At 38.1% G+C, this 21103-nt stretch overlaps 1 protein-coding gene across 1 annotated transcript in view; it reads right to left on the reverse strand.

Annotated features, from left to right (window-relative positions):
• Positions 1 to 584: 584 nt before the first annotated feature.
• Positions 585 to 21103, reverse strand: part of CAPZA2 (capping actin protein of muscle Z-line subunit alpha 2) — a 55733-nt gene continuing 35214 nt past the window's right edge. The window contains exons 5-10 of the mRNA XM_056118345.1: positions 19445 to 19651; positions 16463 to 16542; positions 12427 to 12505; positions 8599 to 8670; positions 4560 to 4622; positions 585 to 1999 (exon numbers count right to left, since the gene is read on the reverse strand). Of these exons, the coding sequence (XP_055974320.1) occupies positions 1859 to 1999; positions 4560 to 4622; positions 8599 to 8670; positions 12427 to 12505; positions 16463 to 16542; positions 19445 to 19651 (642 nt within the window). The 3' untranslated portion in view covers positions 585 to 1858. The remainder of the gene's footprint in view (positions 2000 to 4559; positions 4623 to 8598; positions 8671 to 12426; positions 12506 to 16462; positions 16543 to 19444; positions 19652 to 21103) is intronic.

Here is a 21103-nt window from a genome sequence, read left to right on the forward strand (position 1 = left end):
GGTTCTGCAATCAGAAATTACTCATGGTGGTACTTAGGGGACCATATGAAATGCTGGGGATTGAACCTGGGTTGGCTGTATGTAAGGCAACCTCCCTCCACACTGTACCATAGCTCTGGTCCAATAAAATGCTCTTCTTACAGTAAAAGAGACCATATTGTACAGCTATTTTTCACAGTGAATTCAGAGTTCTTTTGATAGTAATTTCCTTTCATATGCACACCACCTTTAAAAAAAAGGATGTATTTTCAAAGAAGAATTCTAGGCCATTAAAAAGAGTTGACCTTTTTAAAAAAGTAAATGACCTTCAGGGGACACTAACCCATGATAACCTACTAGACATAACTAAGCTAACTTAGTTGACAATCATCAACATTTGAAAATGTCTCTTTAAAGAAGAACATAGCCAATTCATTTTCCTTGAGGAATCCCAACACAGTGAACATGTATTTTAAAACTAGTGAAAACAATTTAACCAAATATTTTATGATTTCCCTATTATATTCTCAATGTTTTCAAAGCCCAACAATTTTTTAAAAAAGAATAAAACATGCTTTCATTGAATTTTTTAAAAATCTATACAATTCAAGCTAATGAAATATTTTTATTATACATAATAAAAGTGGTGTTAAAAAAAAAAAACATTTCCAGGCCCAGACATCTGCAGGAGTATGTGAGGAAAAGATCCCACTGGAGTATAATAAGCAATACTCGACTGAATGAAACCACAAATCCACACCCACCTCCCTATAGTAAATACTAACATTCACCACAGGCTTGAAATTCCTGCAGTATCAAAAAATGTATTTTTGAAAAATATTACAAACATGCTTATAATGCACTGTAAGATGGAAAAATTTTGACTAAAACCGTACACCATATGTACTCCCAGCTTTTTTGATTTACAACCAATTAAGAGTCACAATATTCAAATAAAGTATTTTTAAAATAGTATATGACTCACTTAGTAAGTGATTTTCTATTCAAATAAATAGGAATTTTCTCATTTTAATGTCACATTGAATTTCAGTATTTTCAATCCAAGAAAAAAAAAATAAACTGAGACATGGTCATGAGTTCAGGATTATATATATTACAATTTGCCTTGTTATAATACATTTGTGGCTTTATGATAAAAATAACTCAGGGACCTATGGAATTCAAGCTAATTTGCGCAACTGTCACAAGAAAAAAAGCATTAAATGCATTTCTGAAATAAGTATTTTCATTTAATTTCAGAATCCCAAAATAGCATTAGACCTTGGTCTTGTTTAAAAAAAAGTTTAGTTAAACACTAAGCTAGCTAAAGAACCTTCTTGAAAGGTTTAAACACAATCGATATAAAATGCTTTCCCTCTAATCTCAATCCTACATGAATGGAAGAGGTGAGGGGGGAAAGGTAGACAATTTCTTTAGCAGCATATATGGCTAAATCCATCAACCACCTTGAACTACAATGTCCATTATTGACCCCATTAAAAAGAACTAGGCAAGTATCAAAAGTTGCCCATTTCATAAACCAAAAGACAGCAATTTTAGGGTTACAGCAAGTAAATTGTTTTGGAAACATGTCAAAACTTTAAACATTAAACTAGAGGAATCATCTCTTCATTTTAAGAAAGGCATAACAGAAAGTAAAAGACATTTAAAGTAAACTGATTTCAATCTTCTGAACAAAAGAAATGAAAATAACGGTTGATTAGCTAAGCTTTGTGCTCTAACCAAACTAGTTAATTACAGTGATTTTTTAATGGCAACAGCCCATCTGACTGGGTAGCTTGACAGTTCTGAATACTTTTGCAATGATTTTTTTTAAAACGCAAAAACACTAAAATGATCCGGTCATGCAATGTTCCTCTTATGCATTCTGCATCTCTTTGCCAATCTTGTAGCTAAGAATCTTGTTCCAATCAATCTTAGTGCGTGTTACTGGCAACTGTCGACGTAAGGCTTTGAAAGTAGTGTCCGACATGGTCTGGTAGTTCTCACTGATGGCAGTCTATGAAAAACAGTAGTTAAAAGTTTAAAGCAAATAAAAAAGAATTCATAAAAATGTATGTATATAAAATATCTTATTTAAGAAACTAGTTTTATTGCTTTTAAAAAGTTCAATAAAATCTGCAATATGTTTAACTAAAGAGGTGAAGGACCTACACAAAGAAAACCGCAAAACACTACTTTAAGAAATAAGAGGACACGAGAAAATGAAGACACATACCCTGATCATGGATTGGGAGGATTAACATCAACAAAATGGCAATACTTCCCGAAGCATTAAACAGAATTAATGCAGTCCCTGTATGGACACCCATGACATTTTCCAAAGAAACAGATCAAAAACTCTTAATTCTTATGGAAAAGTAAGTCCCCACAAATAACTAAAATAATCGCTGGGGAAAAAGAAGATGGGAGGCATCATCTTTCCCAACTTCAAACTCCAAGACAAAGCGAAAAACAGCACAGTACTGGAATAAAGACAGACCCACTGAACAATAGAGTAGAGTTGAATATCCTGACACAGAACCTCAAATACATGATCATTTATCTTTGACAAAGGATCAAGACATACAAAGTGAAGCAAGGAAAGTTCCTTTTTTACACCTCCAACGGAAATGGTGACCAAGACAAAAAGAGAGCCCATGGAATGGAAAAAACTATTTACCAGTATATCTATCAGATAAAGGGTTAATATCCAAGATATCTAAGGCACTGGTAGAACTTTATAGAACAACAACAACAACAAGAACAACAACAACAAAACCATCCAACCTCATAAAAAAATAGGGAGAAGAAATGAACAGAAACTTCCTCAAAGAAGAAATTTAAATGGCCAAAAAGCACAAGAAAAAATACTCTACATCATTAGTCATTCAAGAGATGAGAATCAAAACAACAATGAAATATCATCTCACTACACAAAGACATCAAAAAGAACAAGAACAATCAGTGTTGGCATGTATGTGGGGAGGAAAGGACTTTTATTGTTGATGGGAATGCCAAATGGACAGCCTTTTTTGAAAACAATATGGACATTCCTCAAAAAACTAAATATCGAGGTTCTATATGACTCAACAATACCACTTCTGGGAATACACGTTAAGAGGCAGAAAACAGATAACTGAATAAAGAAACGATGGTACATCTACACAATGAAATACTACACAGCCACCAGGAAAAATGAAGTAATGAAATTTTCTTAAAACAGACATGGAGACTGTCATGCTAAGTAAAACAAGTGAGAGGAAGAGGTACAGATACAGAAAGATTGCACTCATTTGTGGGATATTTAAAAAAAAACCCCACAAACAAACAAACAAATAAACCCAATATGAAACTAATAACCAAGGACAGTAGAAAAGAGGGCCATGAGGTTTGGTCCTTGGTTGGAAGCTGCCACAACTCGAGGTGGGGGGTTGGGTGGAGGAACAGTTAGGATAGGAATAAGACTGCTATGACAATATTAGCTGGAAATGATCAGTATGGATAAGAACTAAGTGCTGAAAGGAGGGAAAGGGACATTTCTGTACCTGTGCTGCAAATCGTAATGGAAAGAGAGAGACTGAGAGAGAAGAATGTCTGCTATAAAGGAAGGCTGGGGTGGGGGGGTGGCAGGAGGGAAACTGGGGACGTTGGTGATGGGAAATGTACACTGGTGAAGGGAAGGGTGTTAGAACATTGCATGACTGAAACTTAACCACGAAGAGCTTTGCACCTGTGTATCTCATAATGATTCAATCAAAAAAACCCAACAAACAAACCCAACAAGGCATTAAAAGTTTCTAAAAGCAGCTAAAAGGGAAAAAAAAAAGATTATAATAATTTTGAATAGTTAAATGCAATGAAATGAAAATGTCAAATGAATTTACTATCAGTATATTTTTTTTGTATTGAACTATTTAAGTCCAAACAATTTATAAAGTACTATTGTAACAATTTATAAATGCTTTTAAAGGAGTAGTTTAGAAGGAAATAATGAAAAAATGTATGAAACAATATGTAATATGGTTCAGAAAGATTATATATAATCTAAAGCTCTATAAGACCCTATTTGAATAAGATTTCCAATCAGAAACAAACTATCTAAAATCTTGATATTCTGTCCAATATTTAGAAATGACAGTTAGCTAAAACCGGGTTTTGACCACCATTTTATAAGTTTGCCTATCTAACAACAAGAATACAAAAAGAACTCCAAAAGCTAATACATACAATACCATATTTAACAGTGAAAAATTCAGGTTTATGACTGAGATTAAAATTCACTGCCACTATTTATCAGTATATATAGATTAGAGTCTCCCAAACATATCTGGCCTATTGCTAACCCCCTTTCAGAAAAACAAACAAACAAACAAAAAAAAAACCAATCACTCAGTGTCCCCGTGAAATTCTACCTTCTTTAAGCAAACAAACAGAAAGCAACCCCAATTGCATTGCTGCTCCCTGGATCATTCCAGCAATTCCTTCTCTCCTCTTGGGGGTGGGGATGGAGTGGTAGTAACACCCACTATGGGAAAAAACGAATGATGTAGATTGTATAATAATTTTGAAAATCATACCTGGTATTCATTTTCTGCAGCTTCTACAATCTTTATAAACTCCTTTGCTGTTTGCACTTCGTTCTGAATGAAAAAGAAAACCAAAAAGTAGATGAAATAATTTAAAACTATACATTATTTTCAAACAGGTATGTCAATTAAATATTTTAAGAGTTTAATAAATGAAAATTAAAACAAATAAAGTGAACCCACTGTACGATAAATTATCCTACATCCCAGAAGAACTAGAAAAATTGTTTTTAAAAAAATCTGCAAAATGAGCCTGGCCTTAGTGGTTTAATGGCTAACAGAAAGTAAAATATTAATAACATACTCTGATAAAAGCTCAATTAACACGCAGGGCCTCAAGGGATGAGGGTGGAGCCAGCCCTTTCCTTCCCGCCCCAAGGAGACCCTGAGTTGCTGCCCACAAACAGCCTCTCCGGCTCCTAATCAAGCTGCTTAACGGCCATGATCCCAGAGACTCAGAAAACAAATCTCGGAACCCAATGGCTTTTGGCAGAAATGCATCCAGTCCCTGCAGTAGGTTACCGGTGCCGGGCCACCCCAGGGGGGAACAGGTTTTGTGCCTTGGCCTGTTCCCCCTGGCGCCTCGGTGGCCACCACCTTCTAGAGGCCATTGGACAGTGAGGGTTGCGCCTGCAGTGACAAGACACCCGGGGGAGAGAGCCTCACGGGATAGGGGTGGAGCTGGCCCTTTCCTCCCCACCCCAAGGAAACCCCTGAGTTACCACCTACGAACGGCCTCTCTGGCTCCTGATCAAGCTGCTTATTAAGGGCCATGATCTAAGAGACCCAGGAACAATTTCAGAACCCAGCAGGTTTTGGCAGAAATCTCTCCAGATTTAATTGTTAAAATTTTGGAATTCCAAAATCGCGCGGCCACTACTGCAGCTGCGAGACATCATATGTTATTCATAACCAGCAACAGAAACAAATTGTCTACTGTTGTCTTTTTGACAGATCTGAGTGTTGGGGTAAAATTCCAAATAATAATGGTGGGTTTGGTGTCGAAATATTGAATGTAATCAAAGTAGAGAGAGAGTAATGTGGAAATCATCTGCCCCACAGTTAGGGAGGGTGTGGGATGGAGTGTATACTGGTAATTTTTGGTGGTGGAAAATGGGCACTGGTGAAGAGACGGGTGTTTCGTTGTATGACCGAGACTTAAAGTCGAAAGCTTTGTAACTATTGTCATGGTGTGATTCAATAAATAAAATTACAAAAAAGGGGGGAAAAAAAGCTCAATAAAAATACTTGACATTCATTCCAACAATCTTTATCAGTAGGAAGTTAGCACCTGGCCCTACATTGTAACACTTAAATTAAAAAGAAAGTTTTCTGGGGCTGAATAGTAGAGCGGGAAAGGTGCTTGCCTTGCAAGCAAACAATTTTTAAAAGTATGATATAATGTGAAACATGACCTAGGAATTTATTCCCAGTACCCCTAATTAAATCCCAAGCCCCGCCAGGAGTGATTCCTGCGCACAGGGCCAGAAGCAAGACCTTAGCACTGCTGGATGTAATTGTAAAAAAATTACTGAATTATATTTACCACCCTAATTATGCATCAAAAAATCTACCACTTAGGTAAAAAGTTGTGTTTATATGTTAAAGTGAATTTATTCCAGAATTTAAACAGTCCTGAAAAAAATTATTTTTTGAATTCTAATATAGAAAAGCACCAACACAAACATTAAGATAAAGTTAAAAGTGCATTCCAAAAAACCTTGTTTATTAGTTAAGTTCAACATACTAACACTGGTGTAAATAAATCACCATGGTTCATACCTAAATGTAGCATCATTAATGCAAACTGAAGTACCTTCGTTAATGTGTTATAATTATTGTGAGCAAGTCTCATAATTTTATTGCTCATAATCTTGGAGATAAATGAGCCTTACAAAGAATATCTGGTTAATATTAAACTCCCTACAAAGATAGTACTAAGTACTGGGATATATAAATAATACTACATATACACACTATAAATACAGGAAGTTAGACATTAGCACTACTCTCTTTCAACAAGCACATTTTACAGGGGAAAAACAAACAAACCTAACCACCTACATGCTAAAGATAAGTTGAAAAACAAAAAATATTGCTCTCTTTTCCTCTCAGGTAGCATCTGTTTTCACATTCAGACACTTAAAATTTAAAAGAACTTTTCTAGGGCCGAAGATTTTTCACTAGTTAAGGCACTTGCCTTACAAGCGACCACTCCAGGCTTGATTCCCAGCACCTCATATGGTCCCGAGCACTGCCAAGAGAGATCCCTGAGCACAGAGTCAAGAGTGAGACCTGAGCATAGCCAGGTCTGCCCCCTAAATTAAACAAACCAAAAAGCTAAAATTCACCCCTCACCTAAAAAAGGAACTTTTTCTTAATATTGTAGGCTACCTAACTCTGTGTAGAATAGCAGTTGATGTTTGTTATAACTACAAAATTCTTTGAAGAAAACAGTTTCAAATTTTCATGACCTACTTTGCATTAGGCAGTGTTTGTTTTTTTTTCTTTTTTTTTTGCTTTATGGGCCACACCCATAGCTCAGGACTTACTCCTGACTCTGAGCTCAGAGATCACTCTTGATCGGGCTCAGGAGACAATATGAGGTGTAGAGGGCTGGCTGGCTGCATGCAAAGCAAGTACCTGAACCTCTATACTATCTCTCCAACCTCCTAGGCAGTGGTTTCTAATATAGAAAAGCACAAGTAACAAAAGAAAAAGAAAACTGATTGGACTACCCAAAATTAGATTACATCTATGTAGATATAATTTTGCAAATGATATTGCCAAGAAAGTAAAAGACAACACATAGAATAGTATGCAGCCACTCTGAAAAACTGTCAGTCAGTTCTTCAAAAACTTAAAGAACTCCCATATAATCCTGCAATTTCACTCCTCGGTAGACAATAAACAGAAGCTCCAACTATAATGTCTGCACAAAAAAAATAATACATTATGACTCACAGCAGCAAAAAATAAGTAACAAGTGTCCATCAACTGAAGAATGAATAAATAAAATATGTGAATTATTGTCAATAAAAAAGGAATAAAGTGGGGCTGGGGTACAGGGTGCTTACAGCCAACCAGGGTTAAATTCCTAGCATCCCATAAGGTGAGCCTTGCCAGGAGGAATTTCGAGCCCAAAGCCAGGAGTAAGCCCTGAGCACCGCCATGTGTGGCCCACACCCAAATATGAATGTGTGTCTAGCAATGTAGATTAATCTCAAAAACATTATGCCAAGAGTGAAAAAAGGTAGTCACAAAAGGTCACTTATCATAGGACTCCATTCATAGTGTCGAGAATAAGCAAAATCAGAATCAGAAAATTCTTATGGTTTCCTAGGACTAAAGGAGTTTGGGGGAAGGGGTGAGAAATGGAAATGGAGAGTGGAATGGGAAATCCGAATGGGTGTGTGACTTGGGATTGTAGTGTTGGTTCTTACACAATATAAAACGCAGCGTAAGAAGTTTGGAGCTAGAAAGATTGCTCAATGGATAGTGCATACTTTGTAAGTTGGAGGCCTCAGTTCATCCATAGTTCCTTAGTGTTGCCGGAGCAACCCCCTAACACAAAGCTGGGAGTAGCCTCTAATCACTGCTGAGTATGGCCCCTACATCTAAACAAAAAATGGTTCCAATATGCAACTGCTCATCACCTTTAATCCATCTGAAAACACCTTAATCAAAAATACTATTTAAAATATTGATTCTAACACTGCTCAAGTATTATAGTACTATATTGCTCAAGGGCTGGAGCGATAGCACAGCGGGAAGGCCGTTTGCCTTGCACGCAGCCAACATGGCCGACCCGAATTCGATTCCACCGCCCCTCTCGGAGAGCCCGGCAAGCTACCGAGAGTATCTCGCCCGCATAGCAAAGCCTGGCAAGCTACCTGTGACACATTTAATATGTCTAACATAGTAACAAGTCTCACAACGTTACTGGGCCCGCTCAAGCAAATCAATGAACAAAGGGAGGACAGTGACAGTGAAAGTGACAGTGATGTTGTTCAAATTTTATTTTACTTACAGACACTGTTAGGGAATCTTGTATATCTTTATGACTCACTAGCTGGACATTACCGTCTTCATAATAATGAACCTATTAAAAAAAGAAATTAGAGAAACCACATTATAGGAGCCATCATTATCCTCAAGGCTTCAGCAAATACATCCATACAGATGACCACTGCAGTCTGCTCTGCTGAGCTCTTGATCTTCTCAATTCCAACAAGTCTCTTCCTGTTTGCAATCTAGTGAGACTAATGAACAATTTCTGCAATGACTCAGGGAAGCCCCAGTGACTTGGCAGCTGGGCATTCTCTACTGGTACCTAAATTTAAGATTTTCAAAATGAGGTTTGCAAAACTCCCTCCCAATAATCAGTGTTTCTCTTCCATGCATTTATATGAACCATTTAATTCCTCAAAAACAAAGACATTCAATGAGTATAAACTGATTACTAGATAAGCCTGTTTATACAAAATGATTTAGGAACAGTTTTGAAAAAGACAATTCTTGTGACCTCATATTTTGACACAACAAAAGAGGAAGGTAACAAAACATTAGCAATATTCTAGACACTTTAAGCAGAAAAAAAGCAACATTAGGCGGCCAGAGCAATGCTGAGCTTGCCTTGCTTGTGGCCAACCCCAGTTTGGATCCCAGCATCACACAGTCCCCTGAGTGCTACCAGGAATAATTCTTGAGTGTAGTAGCAGAAATAAGCACTGAGCACTGCCAGACATGAGCCAAAAAAACAAACAAAATCAAACAAAGCAGCAACATTAAACCTGGGTTAAGCAAATTGACAAAACAAGGAAGAAAACAGTTTACTTGAATAGCTTTGGGGAACTGATGGTGGGAATATATGTGAACTTAGGGACACAGAGGAAGAACTTGAATGACACATAGGTAGGGGACAGTCAAATTTGAGTTTTGCATGATACACAAATATATCTAGACTAAGTGGTGGTGAGTGTACCACTAAAATGGTCTTTTGTTTTACATCTAAAACATATCCAGTCTTAAATTTTAAAAAGGCATTTGTCAGAATAAGAAATGGCAAAAGGCCCATGAATTATACAAATAAAGTAACAAATGCCAGGGATGTAAACTTAAAAAAATAGCTGTGAATCATACCATTTAAGGGCCCCTAATTACTTTAGGTCTAACAGAAAGTGACACTGTTTTAGAAATTGTGATAATGATCCAGGTGACACCACCTGAGATTACTGAAGGAAAAATAATATTAACAATAATGGTTAAGATTTAAATACTTTGTGTCTGGATTTGCTCTCACCATGTCACTCATATTAATTAATTTTCAACTAACCATGAGCACTATTTTTTGCTATTGTTTCCCCCTTTTCACAAGATGAAGAAATTAAAAAAGAATAAAAGAATTAAATGATTTCAGGATGTCACAGAAGTAGTAACTAGTAGAGATGAGATTCATACTTGGACCATCTGTTTAGCGATGTCCATGTTGCTAACCTCTATCCTTTCACTCCTAGTTGACAGGACCAAAACCTAGTACCAAGTATCATATAGCATTTTTATCTATGTGTATGTACTGTTTTATCTCATATACATTTGTCTATGGGCTAGAGGGATTGCACAGCACGTAGAGTGTTTGCCTTGCATGTGGTTGACCTGTGTTTGATTCCTCCGCCCCTCTTGGAGAGCCGGCAAGCTACCAAGAGCATCCCGCCTGCACGGCCAAGCCTGGCAAGCTACCCGTGACGTAATCAATATGCCAAAAACAGTCACAACAAGTCTCACAATGGAGACATTACCGCTCAAGCAAATCGATGAACACCGGATGGACAGTGCTACAGTGCAGTGCTACATTTATCTATACTGAAGTATAATTCATAAAGTATAGTGAGAAAATAACAATATTTAATAATAAAGTGGAAGTTGTAACAAAATTCTGTCCTCAAAGTTTATGAATAACTACTTCTCAAAATAACTCACTTTATAAAAAATTTTTAGATTGAGGTTGACCAAGCTGACAAAAACTACAAAATGCAAAATAGTAGGTAAGGGGACTGTGGGGATAGTAATACTTAGTCTTAATTACCTAATGCTTTTTTTGGTGCATGTATGTGTGGTCACACCTAGTAGTACTCAGGGTTTTCTTCTAGCTCTATGCTCAAAGATCACTCCAGGTGGGACTCAAGGGACAATATGGGGTGCTAGGCACTGAAACCTAGGCTGGCCGCGTGCAAGGCAAGTACCCAACCTGTTTACATCTGAGGTAAAGCACAAAAGGGGTGTTAAATGAAATGGGTAACGACTAAACAATGCACTCAAAATCTAGTTATAAACTCTCTAATTCCTGGGATATCATGTATAGTAAGATGACTTTCACTGACAATACCATGCTATTTAAATGTTCTAAGAAAGTGGAGGGTTTTTTTGGAGGGGGAGAGGGGTCACTATTACTGTGGGAGCCATATGAGCAGTGCCTGAGAAGAGGTATGCAGTGCCAAAGATTAAATCAAAGACAATGCCTATTCAATACATGTATGTAACTACCTGATCCAAGTCTCTGACCAAAAAGTTGATTGTTTTGAATGGCATCTTATACGCGATAGTGCGTGAAGGCTGTTCAGGACTTAGTGATCAGAGGTTATTTCTAGCAGTGCTCAAACATGGGCCTCCATCAGGCAAAGCATGTACTCTATATAGTCTCTTGAGCAATTTCCCTGTCCCCTGAGAGAATACAGCTTAAAAACTCTCATTGTAAGGGGAAAAGATAATTACACATAATAATGGACATAAAGTAGACTTACTGTGACGATCATGTCATAATATATACAAATTTCAAATCATTATACTGTTTTGGTTTTATTTGGGGACCACATCCTAGTAGTGCTCAGGGTTTACTCCTGTACTCAGGAATCACTCCTTGCAGGCTTGGGGGGGACCCATATGAAATGCCTGGGGTTGAACCAAATGCAAGGCAAACAGCTGCCTGCTATACTATTTCTCTAGCTCCACAAATCATCTTGTATACCCGAAACCATATAAATGTTGTCATTGTATCTTAGTAATTGAAAAGTAAAAAAAATTCAATTTCCGTATACAAGAAGCTAAATATAAGTTCAGAAGACACTGAAAACATAAGTGTAGTATGTACAGTGTCATATAATACTTATATATTTACACATAGACATTAATACTATACTGTGCTCAATTCTATCCAAATCAGAAGATTGAAATAGTACAACTGAAACACAGAAGAAGCTTGGATGAACAAATTGTATGAAAAGCAGACCAAATGGCAGTATCTAATTTTAGTTGCTTTTTAAAATCTGTCAGTAATCCTTACAGATTTCTGATGACTAAGAAATGAACTACAAGATGGGCCAGAGCTAGAATACAGAAGGTAGGGTGGTTGCCTTGCATGTAGCGACCTGGGTTTTATCCCCAGCACCCGACATGGTTTCCCAAGCACCAACAGGAGTGATCCCTCAGTACTGCTGGGTGTACCCTCCCGCACTCCCCCCCCCAAAAAACGAACAAAATGAAGAAATGAACTGCAAGAATACCTGAAAGATGAAATCAGCACTGCCTGCTTTTTCCCACTATGCCAAAACAAAGATCTTAACCAAAAAAGTTATTTTATAGTATGAGGATTTCAATTTATGAATTAGTTACTACCCTGTTCAAATTAGGATCGAGGGTCTCTTTTGGTGGTAGAATGGCACTTGGATGCTTGTGTTAGGTATACTGAACTGTATACACATGGAGAGGAGTAAAACTATAGTCACAAAATCCTATAGTATGCTTTACCATGAAAAATCAAGAGTCAACTAGAGATAATCAACAAATTCCTTTTCTTTCATACCTGAATTTTCAAGATGCCAACCACCTGAGTGGTTGAAGGAGTGATTGTAAACTTCCACTCTGACCTCCAACGACCATTCCTTAAAAATAAAAACAGCAGCTGTAAATAAGGTAGGGAAAATAATTTGAATAAAGGTTAAGTCAGAGACTAAATTTAATACTGCAATATCAAGGAGTGTGGGAGTGTGGCATGAATACTGGACATTCAATTTTTAACTGCTGAAATATTTAAAGATAAAATGGTTAATAACTTCGGTTATGAGCTATACTACATTTTCATCCTACTAAAAAAAACGACTATGCAAAATGGATGCAATTTCAGAATTATAAAGGTATAAATTAAAATAAGAGATCAAAATTGAATCATATATTTCAGTGAATGCAGTTTTAACACCCCTAGATACAAAATACAAATAATGGGTTGTGTTTTGTGAGGAGGGCACTCTGGCATTACTCAAGTACTCCATTGTAGCGCTTCACCAAACAGTTTTGTTGGTTTGCTTATAGGGTCACACCTTGTAGAATTGTGAATAGTTTTTAAAGAACGGTGAGCAGGAGCTGGGGTATCGTTCAAAATGTTGGAATATATGCTTTGCATGCAGGAGAACTAGGTTGTATCCATGGCTTCACATGGTCACCTGAGCACCACAGGGAGTGACCCTCAACCACCATTGGGGGCAACCCCCAAGCATTAAGCCGAGTAGTTCAAGCACTACCAGGTGTGCACCCAAAACAAAACACACTAACAGGGGTTGGAGAGATAGTACAGTAGGTAGGTGCTTGCCTTGCACATAGCGAACCAGTATTCAATCCCCAGCAGCCCATACGACACCAGAAGTGATCCCTGAGCATCGAGTCATGTGTAAGCCCTGAGCACTGCTGGGTATAGCCCCCAAACCACCTGTCCTTCCCTCCTAAAAACAAACCAAAGAATAGCTTGGAAAGAAAACATTTCTATCACAAAGTTTTGACATCTGGGGAAAAAAAGGCTATAAAGAAGTAGACATGTCAGATTTTCTTCCCTTTCTCATTTTTAGGTTTAAAGTTTCAGATAAAAGGTACTTTCCTTCTCCTATAAATAAAAAAAATCTATAAAGGAGCTGGAGTGAAGTACAGCAGGCAGAGTGCTTGCCCTGCACGTGGCTAGAGGAGTGATCCTTGAACAGAGCTGGGAGGAAGCCCTGAGCACTACTGTGTACTCCCCCCCCCCCCCAAAAAAAAACAGAATTACAAAATATACAAATACAATGGTTTTAAGAAACTGTGATGAGCAACTAGTATGTTACTCAATTTTGACTTTCAAATAATAATGCAATATTCACAGATTCTCAGAGCAACTCTTTTCTTTTTGTAGGTTGCCTATGAAAGGTATTTTGACATGCAAATTTATAACTTAAGTTTTTTAAAACGGTATATACTTCTAAAATGTCACAGGGCTAATGGATAATTATATTTACTTTGGTGTAAGAATAATTTTGGTTTCAAAAATCTTGCAGTGCACCCAATCATAAGTATTCTTGTATGTAAAGTGAACATTTGAAAAACACTACTCTGAGAATAATGCACCACTGTAGCGCTGTAGCACTGTCCTACCACTGTTCATGGATTTGCTTGAGCGGGCATCAGTAACGTCGCTATTGTGAGACTGCTGTTACTGTTTTTTGGCATATCAAATACGTCATGGGTAGCTTGTCGGGCTCTCCAAGAGGGGCAGAGGAAAGAAAGCCGGGTCGGCCACATGCAAGGTAAACACCCTACCCGCTATTCTATCGCTTTGGCCCAATAATGCACCAAAATGAAAAAAAAATGTACGACATATTGATTTGCACAATCCATAATAACCCACAAAGAGGCCCAGGGATAGCTCAGTGGCAGAGCTCCTGCCCTGTAATAATAAAAGTTAAATTCCCAGGCTGGCTCACATGAGCATGAGCCTGCAGCCTGCCCTGTGATAATCTGGTGCCACACCAAGTGTGCAAATCTTTAATGTGTGAGCAGTGAGCAGTGAGGCTCGAGTGTGCTCTCCAGTAAGTGCTGCAACTAAACTATGATCACGAACCAGTTAGGGGATGGACTGACAGTACAGTGGGTAAGGTGCTTGTCTTGTACTTGGCCAACCTGGTTTCAACCACAGGCATCACATATGGTCCCCCAATCCTCACCAGTAGTGATTTTGGAAAGATTAATTTTTTTGACACGTTAATGATGTGTCTGGGGGGCAAACAGAGATATTTATGTCCACACAATTAACTGTGCATCAGAATCTTTAGAAAATAACAGGTTATCATTAAGGCTTATGTTTACATTAGAATTGCTTTTCTAGTTGCAGGTTAAGAGTATATTTGCTTTGCATATGTGAGGCCCTGAATTTGATCCTAGGTACCCTCCTTAGAAGTGTATTCATATTTTAGGACACGGAGAGTGCATAATTTGCCATTCGCTCCCCTCACTGCATAGTCCCCTGAGTACCCCCAGCACCACCTGGAGCCCCAAAGAGCACCTGGATGGTGAAAAATCACAAGTATTCTCCTTCAGTGATAATAAATTTTCTTTTATCCTTCCAGACAATTCCTGGTCAACAATAAAATCTTACATTGATTTTTGAGATGGTTAAGGAATAACCTTGTACCACAGAACAAACCGGTCCATTGGGTGTTACTGATACTTGTTAGTTTATCTTCAATAGCACTACCAATTAGCTTGGCTAACAATTAAAACGAAAATTAAGGGGCCAGAGCAACAGTACAGCCAGTAGGGTGTTCACCTTGCATGCGCTGACTAGGGTTTGATCCCCAGCACTTTATATGGTCTCCCAGGTGCACCAAGAGTGATCCCTTAGTGCAGAAACAGAAAAAAACCCCTGAGCACTGCCAGGTGTGGCCCCAAAACCAAGAGAAAAAAGAAAATATTATACCTTTACTAACTCTGACAACCTTAGCATGTTATTAATAAAAAAAAAAAAGGAGGGGAGTGAGATAAAGGTAAAGCATTCATTCATGAACGAATTCTAAACATCTCAAGTTTTGGGAAGCCCTCAGAATTTCTTAACAGACTTTCTGTCAGAAACAGTATTATCCCAGAATAAGACATCCTAATAACTTGTCCAAGGTCCATGATTATAGAACAGACAAGTCAGTGGGCGGTTAGATAAGGAATAATCAAACAACTTATATGCAAAAATGAGCAGGTTTGACTGAAATTTGTCTCACAGTACAAAACAAGCCACTTTTTTTTTTACAGTGGTTAAGCTCGAAACCATCTATTTCAGAGCCCTCACAAAGTTCACCCCCCCTCAATTCATCACTCTTCACATTATAATTACATCTGTTATCCACCATGTTAAGTTTCATACAGGAACAAATTGCCTCTGAGAATGAGCATGTCAACTGGTCTACTCACAGGCACACATGTTCCACTGGGCTGCAACTTCCTAGTCTAAAAAACCTCTATGCACCCACACTCCTTCAGAGTGTGATTAACTGCTTCTTTGAAACAATTAGGACAATTATGAAGCAGGTGAGCAGGCCCACCTCTTGTTTTCTGGGTCATACCTGGCAGTGCTCTGGAATTACTCCTGATTCTGTGCTCAGGGACTGCTCCTGGCAGGACTCAGGGGACTACCTGGGTGTCAGGGATCAAACCAGGCTCCGTCGTGTACAAGCCAAGCACTGTTGTGCTATTTCCTCAGCCCAGCTGATACCCTTTAAATCAAAAGGCTGGAGTTTCATTTATCCTTACAATGTTTTTAGTCCATCATTCACAGACAAGGTACAGATTCAATTAATAAAGCAAGATCATGGGGCTGGGGATATCACTGAAAGGGCTAGCACACATGTTTTGAGTGCAGGAGACCTGTATTCAATTCCTGGTACCTCATGGTCCAGAGCATTAGAGTGACCCCCAAATACTGTGCCAGGAGTAGTCATGGTCCTCAAAATAAATTCTAAACACAGGTATAAGTAGTAAAATTAATAATTTTAGACAAAAAGTAACATAAACAATGTCAAAGTCCTTCAGTATATAAAACTGTCACTTACCAAAAGTTTTTTGCTTGGAACTGATGGCTTTCTATGCATGCAATAATGGTTTGCTGCCCATCGATTTTTTTACCGTATACCTTTATTGGTAAAGAAATGAAACACAAATGTGAACTCAGGATCACAGACCAGCCAACTTAACATGTACAAAATAAATTCATATAACTTTGGCAGAATCACATAAAGGAATATAAAATACATAATCAATTCACCATTACAAGAAAAAAATGTATTCAAATATGCACAGCTAATCACAGAGCCTTAGAGTATTATAAGAGGTTGCAATGAATAAAGTACAATTAAGTTAAACTAATGGAACTTAAAGGTATTAATTAATGTCCTGGAAATACAATATTAATTTTAAGCACAGGTATCATAAGACGTGTAATTAATCTTAAGACAGAGATAACAAATTGGTTGTTTCCACGCAAATGAAAATTAGACTTAGGTTATCATCTTTGTTTCCTTAACAACTTGGGACTTGCTATTACTCTAGTCACTTTAAAAGGTTGAATAGCCAGAACTGGAAACAACTTGAGTGCTCAAGAACAGACGACTGGATAAAAAAACTATGGTACATTTATACAATGGAATATTATATGCTGTTAGGAAAAATAAAGTCAGGAAACTCACTTATGAATGGATGGACAGACACGGAGGGTATCATGTTGAGTGAAATGAGTCAGAGGGAGAGACACAGAATGATTGGATTCATTTGTGGGACATAAAAAACCACAATATGAAACTAATACCCAAGGAAAGTGGAAACCCAGGCCAGGATTGATCCATGGTTGGAAGCCTGCCTCAGGTGCTGGGGTAGAAGGCAGTTGGGATAGAGAAGGAATCACCAGGGCAATGATAGTTGGAAATGATCACTCTGGATAAGAACCCTGTGTTAAAAGTAGGTAAATGGACAAACATGATAACCCTTCAGTACCTCTATTGCAAAGCATAGGAAAGAGAGAGAGTGCCATAGAAGCAGGCTGAGGGAGGGTGGTGGTGAGAGGGAACATTGGTGGTGGGAAATGTACACTGGTGAAGAGACAGGTGCTGGAACATTGTATGACTGAATCCAATCATGAGGGTTTTTGAAGAGGAGTGAGGGGGGGGGAGGGGGAAGGGGAAGAGGGAGAGGAGGAAGAGAGAGGGAAAGAGGAAAAAGGGTGGAGGGGGGGCAGAGGGAGAGAAGGAGAGGTTGCAGGGGACAGAGGAGGTGGGGGGGGATGTGCCTGCCCTTGAGACAGGCTGGGGGTGGGGTGGGGGAGGGAAACTGGGGTCATTGGGAAATGTGCACTGGTGCAGGGATGGGTATCGGAACATTGTATGACACCTTTTTAACTGTGTTATCTCATAGTCAATTAAAAAAAAGGTGAATAGAGGTAAAGAAGTTAGTTTATTTATAACTGAGGAAAATCATTAAGAGGATGTCTGTGATGGTATTGTATTACTCATGCTTACTTCTTTATAAAAGAATGGTAGAACAGAGGTAAGAAACTGAGTTTACTTATAACTGATAAAAGATCACTGAGAATGCCTTTGGCAATATGGTATTATTTCGTGCCTATTCCTTAAACAGTAATAGAGCATGCATTTCAAAATCCACAGGAGCAAAAATTTTCTAACTATTATTGAGCTATACTTCCAAAATAATCCTAACCAACAAAGCTATAGTCGAAGAAAAGTTCTATTTTAGGAGCTAGAGTGACCATATAATTTTTCATGCTAAGAAACTTCTGAGAGCAAAAGGAGGTACCATTAGTAATATTACTATTTGGTTTGAACAGGAGGTTTGCCTTGGGCTGGTGCGAAAGCACAGCGGGTAGGGCGTTGGCCTTGCATGCGAACCGACCCAGACAAACTGGGTTCCCGGAGAGCCTGGTAAGCTACCAAGAGTATCTCGCCCGCACGGCAAAGCCTGGCAAGCTACCCGTGACATATTTGATATGCCAAACACAGTAACAAGTCTCACAATGGAGACGTTACTGGGCTTGCTCGAGCGAATTGATGAACAACTGGAGGACAGTGCTACAGGTTTGCCTTAAGTTGGAGAGGTAGGCAGAGATGAGGTCACATGTAACCCATATTTAGCAGCTGGGACTCTGTTAAGAACAAAGGGAAAGCCAATAAAAAAAAATTTTTTTAATTCAAAGAAAAAAAAAGAACAAAGGGAAATCTGTAAAGAATCTCAAGCAAGCAAGTTTCATGACATGATTTGGAATTCTGGAATTCACTCTGGTTATAGGGAGGACTATAAAAGCAGAGGGAAACATTAAAAACTATCTGAGTTCCAAAGATACATCTTTATATCTATATTTGGGTTTTTTGGTTTAGTTTATGATTTGGGGTTTTCCTTTGTTTATTTTTTAGGCCACATTGCTGGTGACTGTGTGCTAGACCCAGCCACATTAAGTGGATGATATGGTGGTGGGGATTAAACCCAAGCCTCTGCATGCAAAGCATTTGTTTCAGGTCTTTGAATTATATTCCAGATTGTACAATTAATAAAAAGGGGGGGAAATCCCAAAGGGAAAAGACCCCTCATGCTTTCTATCACATTTCAAACTGAAATATGCAAATAAAACCTTTGAATAAAAAAAATAGGAAAATTTAAAAAATTAATTATAAAGAGACCCAAAGACATAATTGTACTTTCAAATAATTATTTCTAAGATTTCACAGCTTAAAAGGAATTTAATTAAAAGAGAGAAGCATCATAAACAGAAAGACTAAAAACTCATCATATCCATACTTTGCTAACCAAATTCAAAAATTCCTATTTGAATTTAATTCAAGGTATGAACTTTTTCCCATTTATGTTCACTATTTAAAATTTTTTAAAAAACATTCTTAACAATATTTACTTCATGAAAAGTCAGAATAGCAATTTATAAAATGTCTGCTCTGTAAGTTACTGTGAATTTTAGGAGAGCATTAAAAAAGTCATCTAAGACTAAAGGAAAAAGCTGCACATTGGTGACTTACAGTGCACACCCCATTTGGGTAATGTTCTTTAACGTAAGCTCGAAGGGCATTTTCTACTGAAGTTCTCCATGATTCGATGGCATTTTCTGCTTCGTATGGTCTTGGATCAGTTGCTTCCTTTCTTAAATGATCAAATTTAAAACAGACTCTGTTTTTTGGATCCAAAAACTTCCCATTTCCCAAGTCACCATGTTCTGTTATCAACACCTTTAATGGTACAAAGAAATTGTGAGGGGAAAAAAAAGGTAGTTAAAATAGCATTTTTAAGTACTGATGTTATTACTATATGAATACGATAATATTCTATAATCCACAAAATGATTCTACTCTAAGCAACTGGTATAACTACATGGCAGAACTAAAAAACTTCAAATGAACAGACTATAAAGATAATGAGGTTAGCGGATCTGACTGCTTCCACCAATCTGGGATAGATAACTTTCCAGCTACCCGGTGAGAGAAGAAAAATAAAAAGGCACTTTTTAATACAATGCTAGTGTCAGGTTATTGGGGGAAGGGGGGCAGAAATAAGCATATCTATTTCTCGAAAACTAAGGGAACTTGGTAATAATTTTCAACCAGGATGGTTCTGTACCCAAACCTCATCTACTTAGAAATGCCCCTGCCCCCAGGATTTTCTTAAATATGGACTCATCCCCTAGAAGTATGTGGTGTGACAGTACAGACCCTCAATGTGTGGAGGGTGGGAGAATTACGGCCACAGCCAGCAACATGCAGTGTTGGGACTGAACACATGTGCTCTATCATTTGAACTAACTCCCCAGCCTCCCTGCCACATTTTTTCAAATGAGTTAACGAGTGGCAGTTTACTGATTTAAAAATTAAAAGAAATTAATTCAGCCATTTGTACATTTTAATTACATGTGCATAAACTTGACATTTTGTTCCTTAAATTTTTCCCCATTTTACCTATCTTAGCCTCTATGAATTTCAGAAATACCCTAAACCTTTATATGTAAATCACAGAACAATGGATGCGTTCTAAAATTTTTTATTCCTATTACCCTACACAGATAAACACAATCAGAATTGCTATTTTTAGGGGGGAGGGTCACTGTTTCATGAGAATTGAACGAATTACGTGTTCATGCATTTCCCCACATCTGGCTTTTTTCCAACATAAGCACCTACAGAAATCCCTTGGAATCAACTATGCTACATCATCTTTTCATCCCGCTGACAGACATACTTTAATTCCATACTGTATTCTTGTTTGGAGAAGAAAGGGCACATTAAAAATGCTGACATGTCACTGTCACTGTCCTCCCGTTGTTCATCGATTTGCTCGAGCGGGCCCAGTAACGCCTCCATTGGAGACTTTTTCTTGTTTTTACTGTGTTTGGCATATCAAATACATCACGGGTAGCTTGCCAGACTCTGCCGGGTGGGCGAGATACTCTCGGTAGCTTGCCGGGCTCTCCGAGAGGGGCGGAGGAAACTCGGGTCGGCCATGCTGGCTGCGTGCAAGGCAAACGCCCTACTGCTGTGCTCCAGCCCCAAAATGCTGACATGTGTTACATAAAAAAAAAAGGCATTTTTTTCATTACATGTGCTTTAATTCTCTGAAATAGATCCTCGGCAGTGTGCACAGTACATAAAGGGCTTACATTTCTGATACACAATTAAACTGCTTTACAA

This window comes from Sorex fumeus, unplaced genomic scaffold, assembly GCF_029834395.1.
Source record: "Sorex fumeus unplaced genomic scaffold, SorFum_2.1 ptg000037l, whole genome shotgun sequence".
Lineage (NCBI taxonomy): Eukaryota > Metazoa > Chordata > Mammalia > Eulipotyphla > Soricidae > Sorex > Sorex fumeus.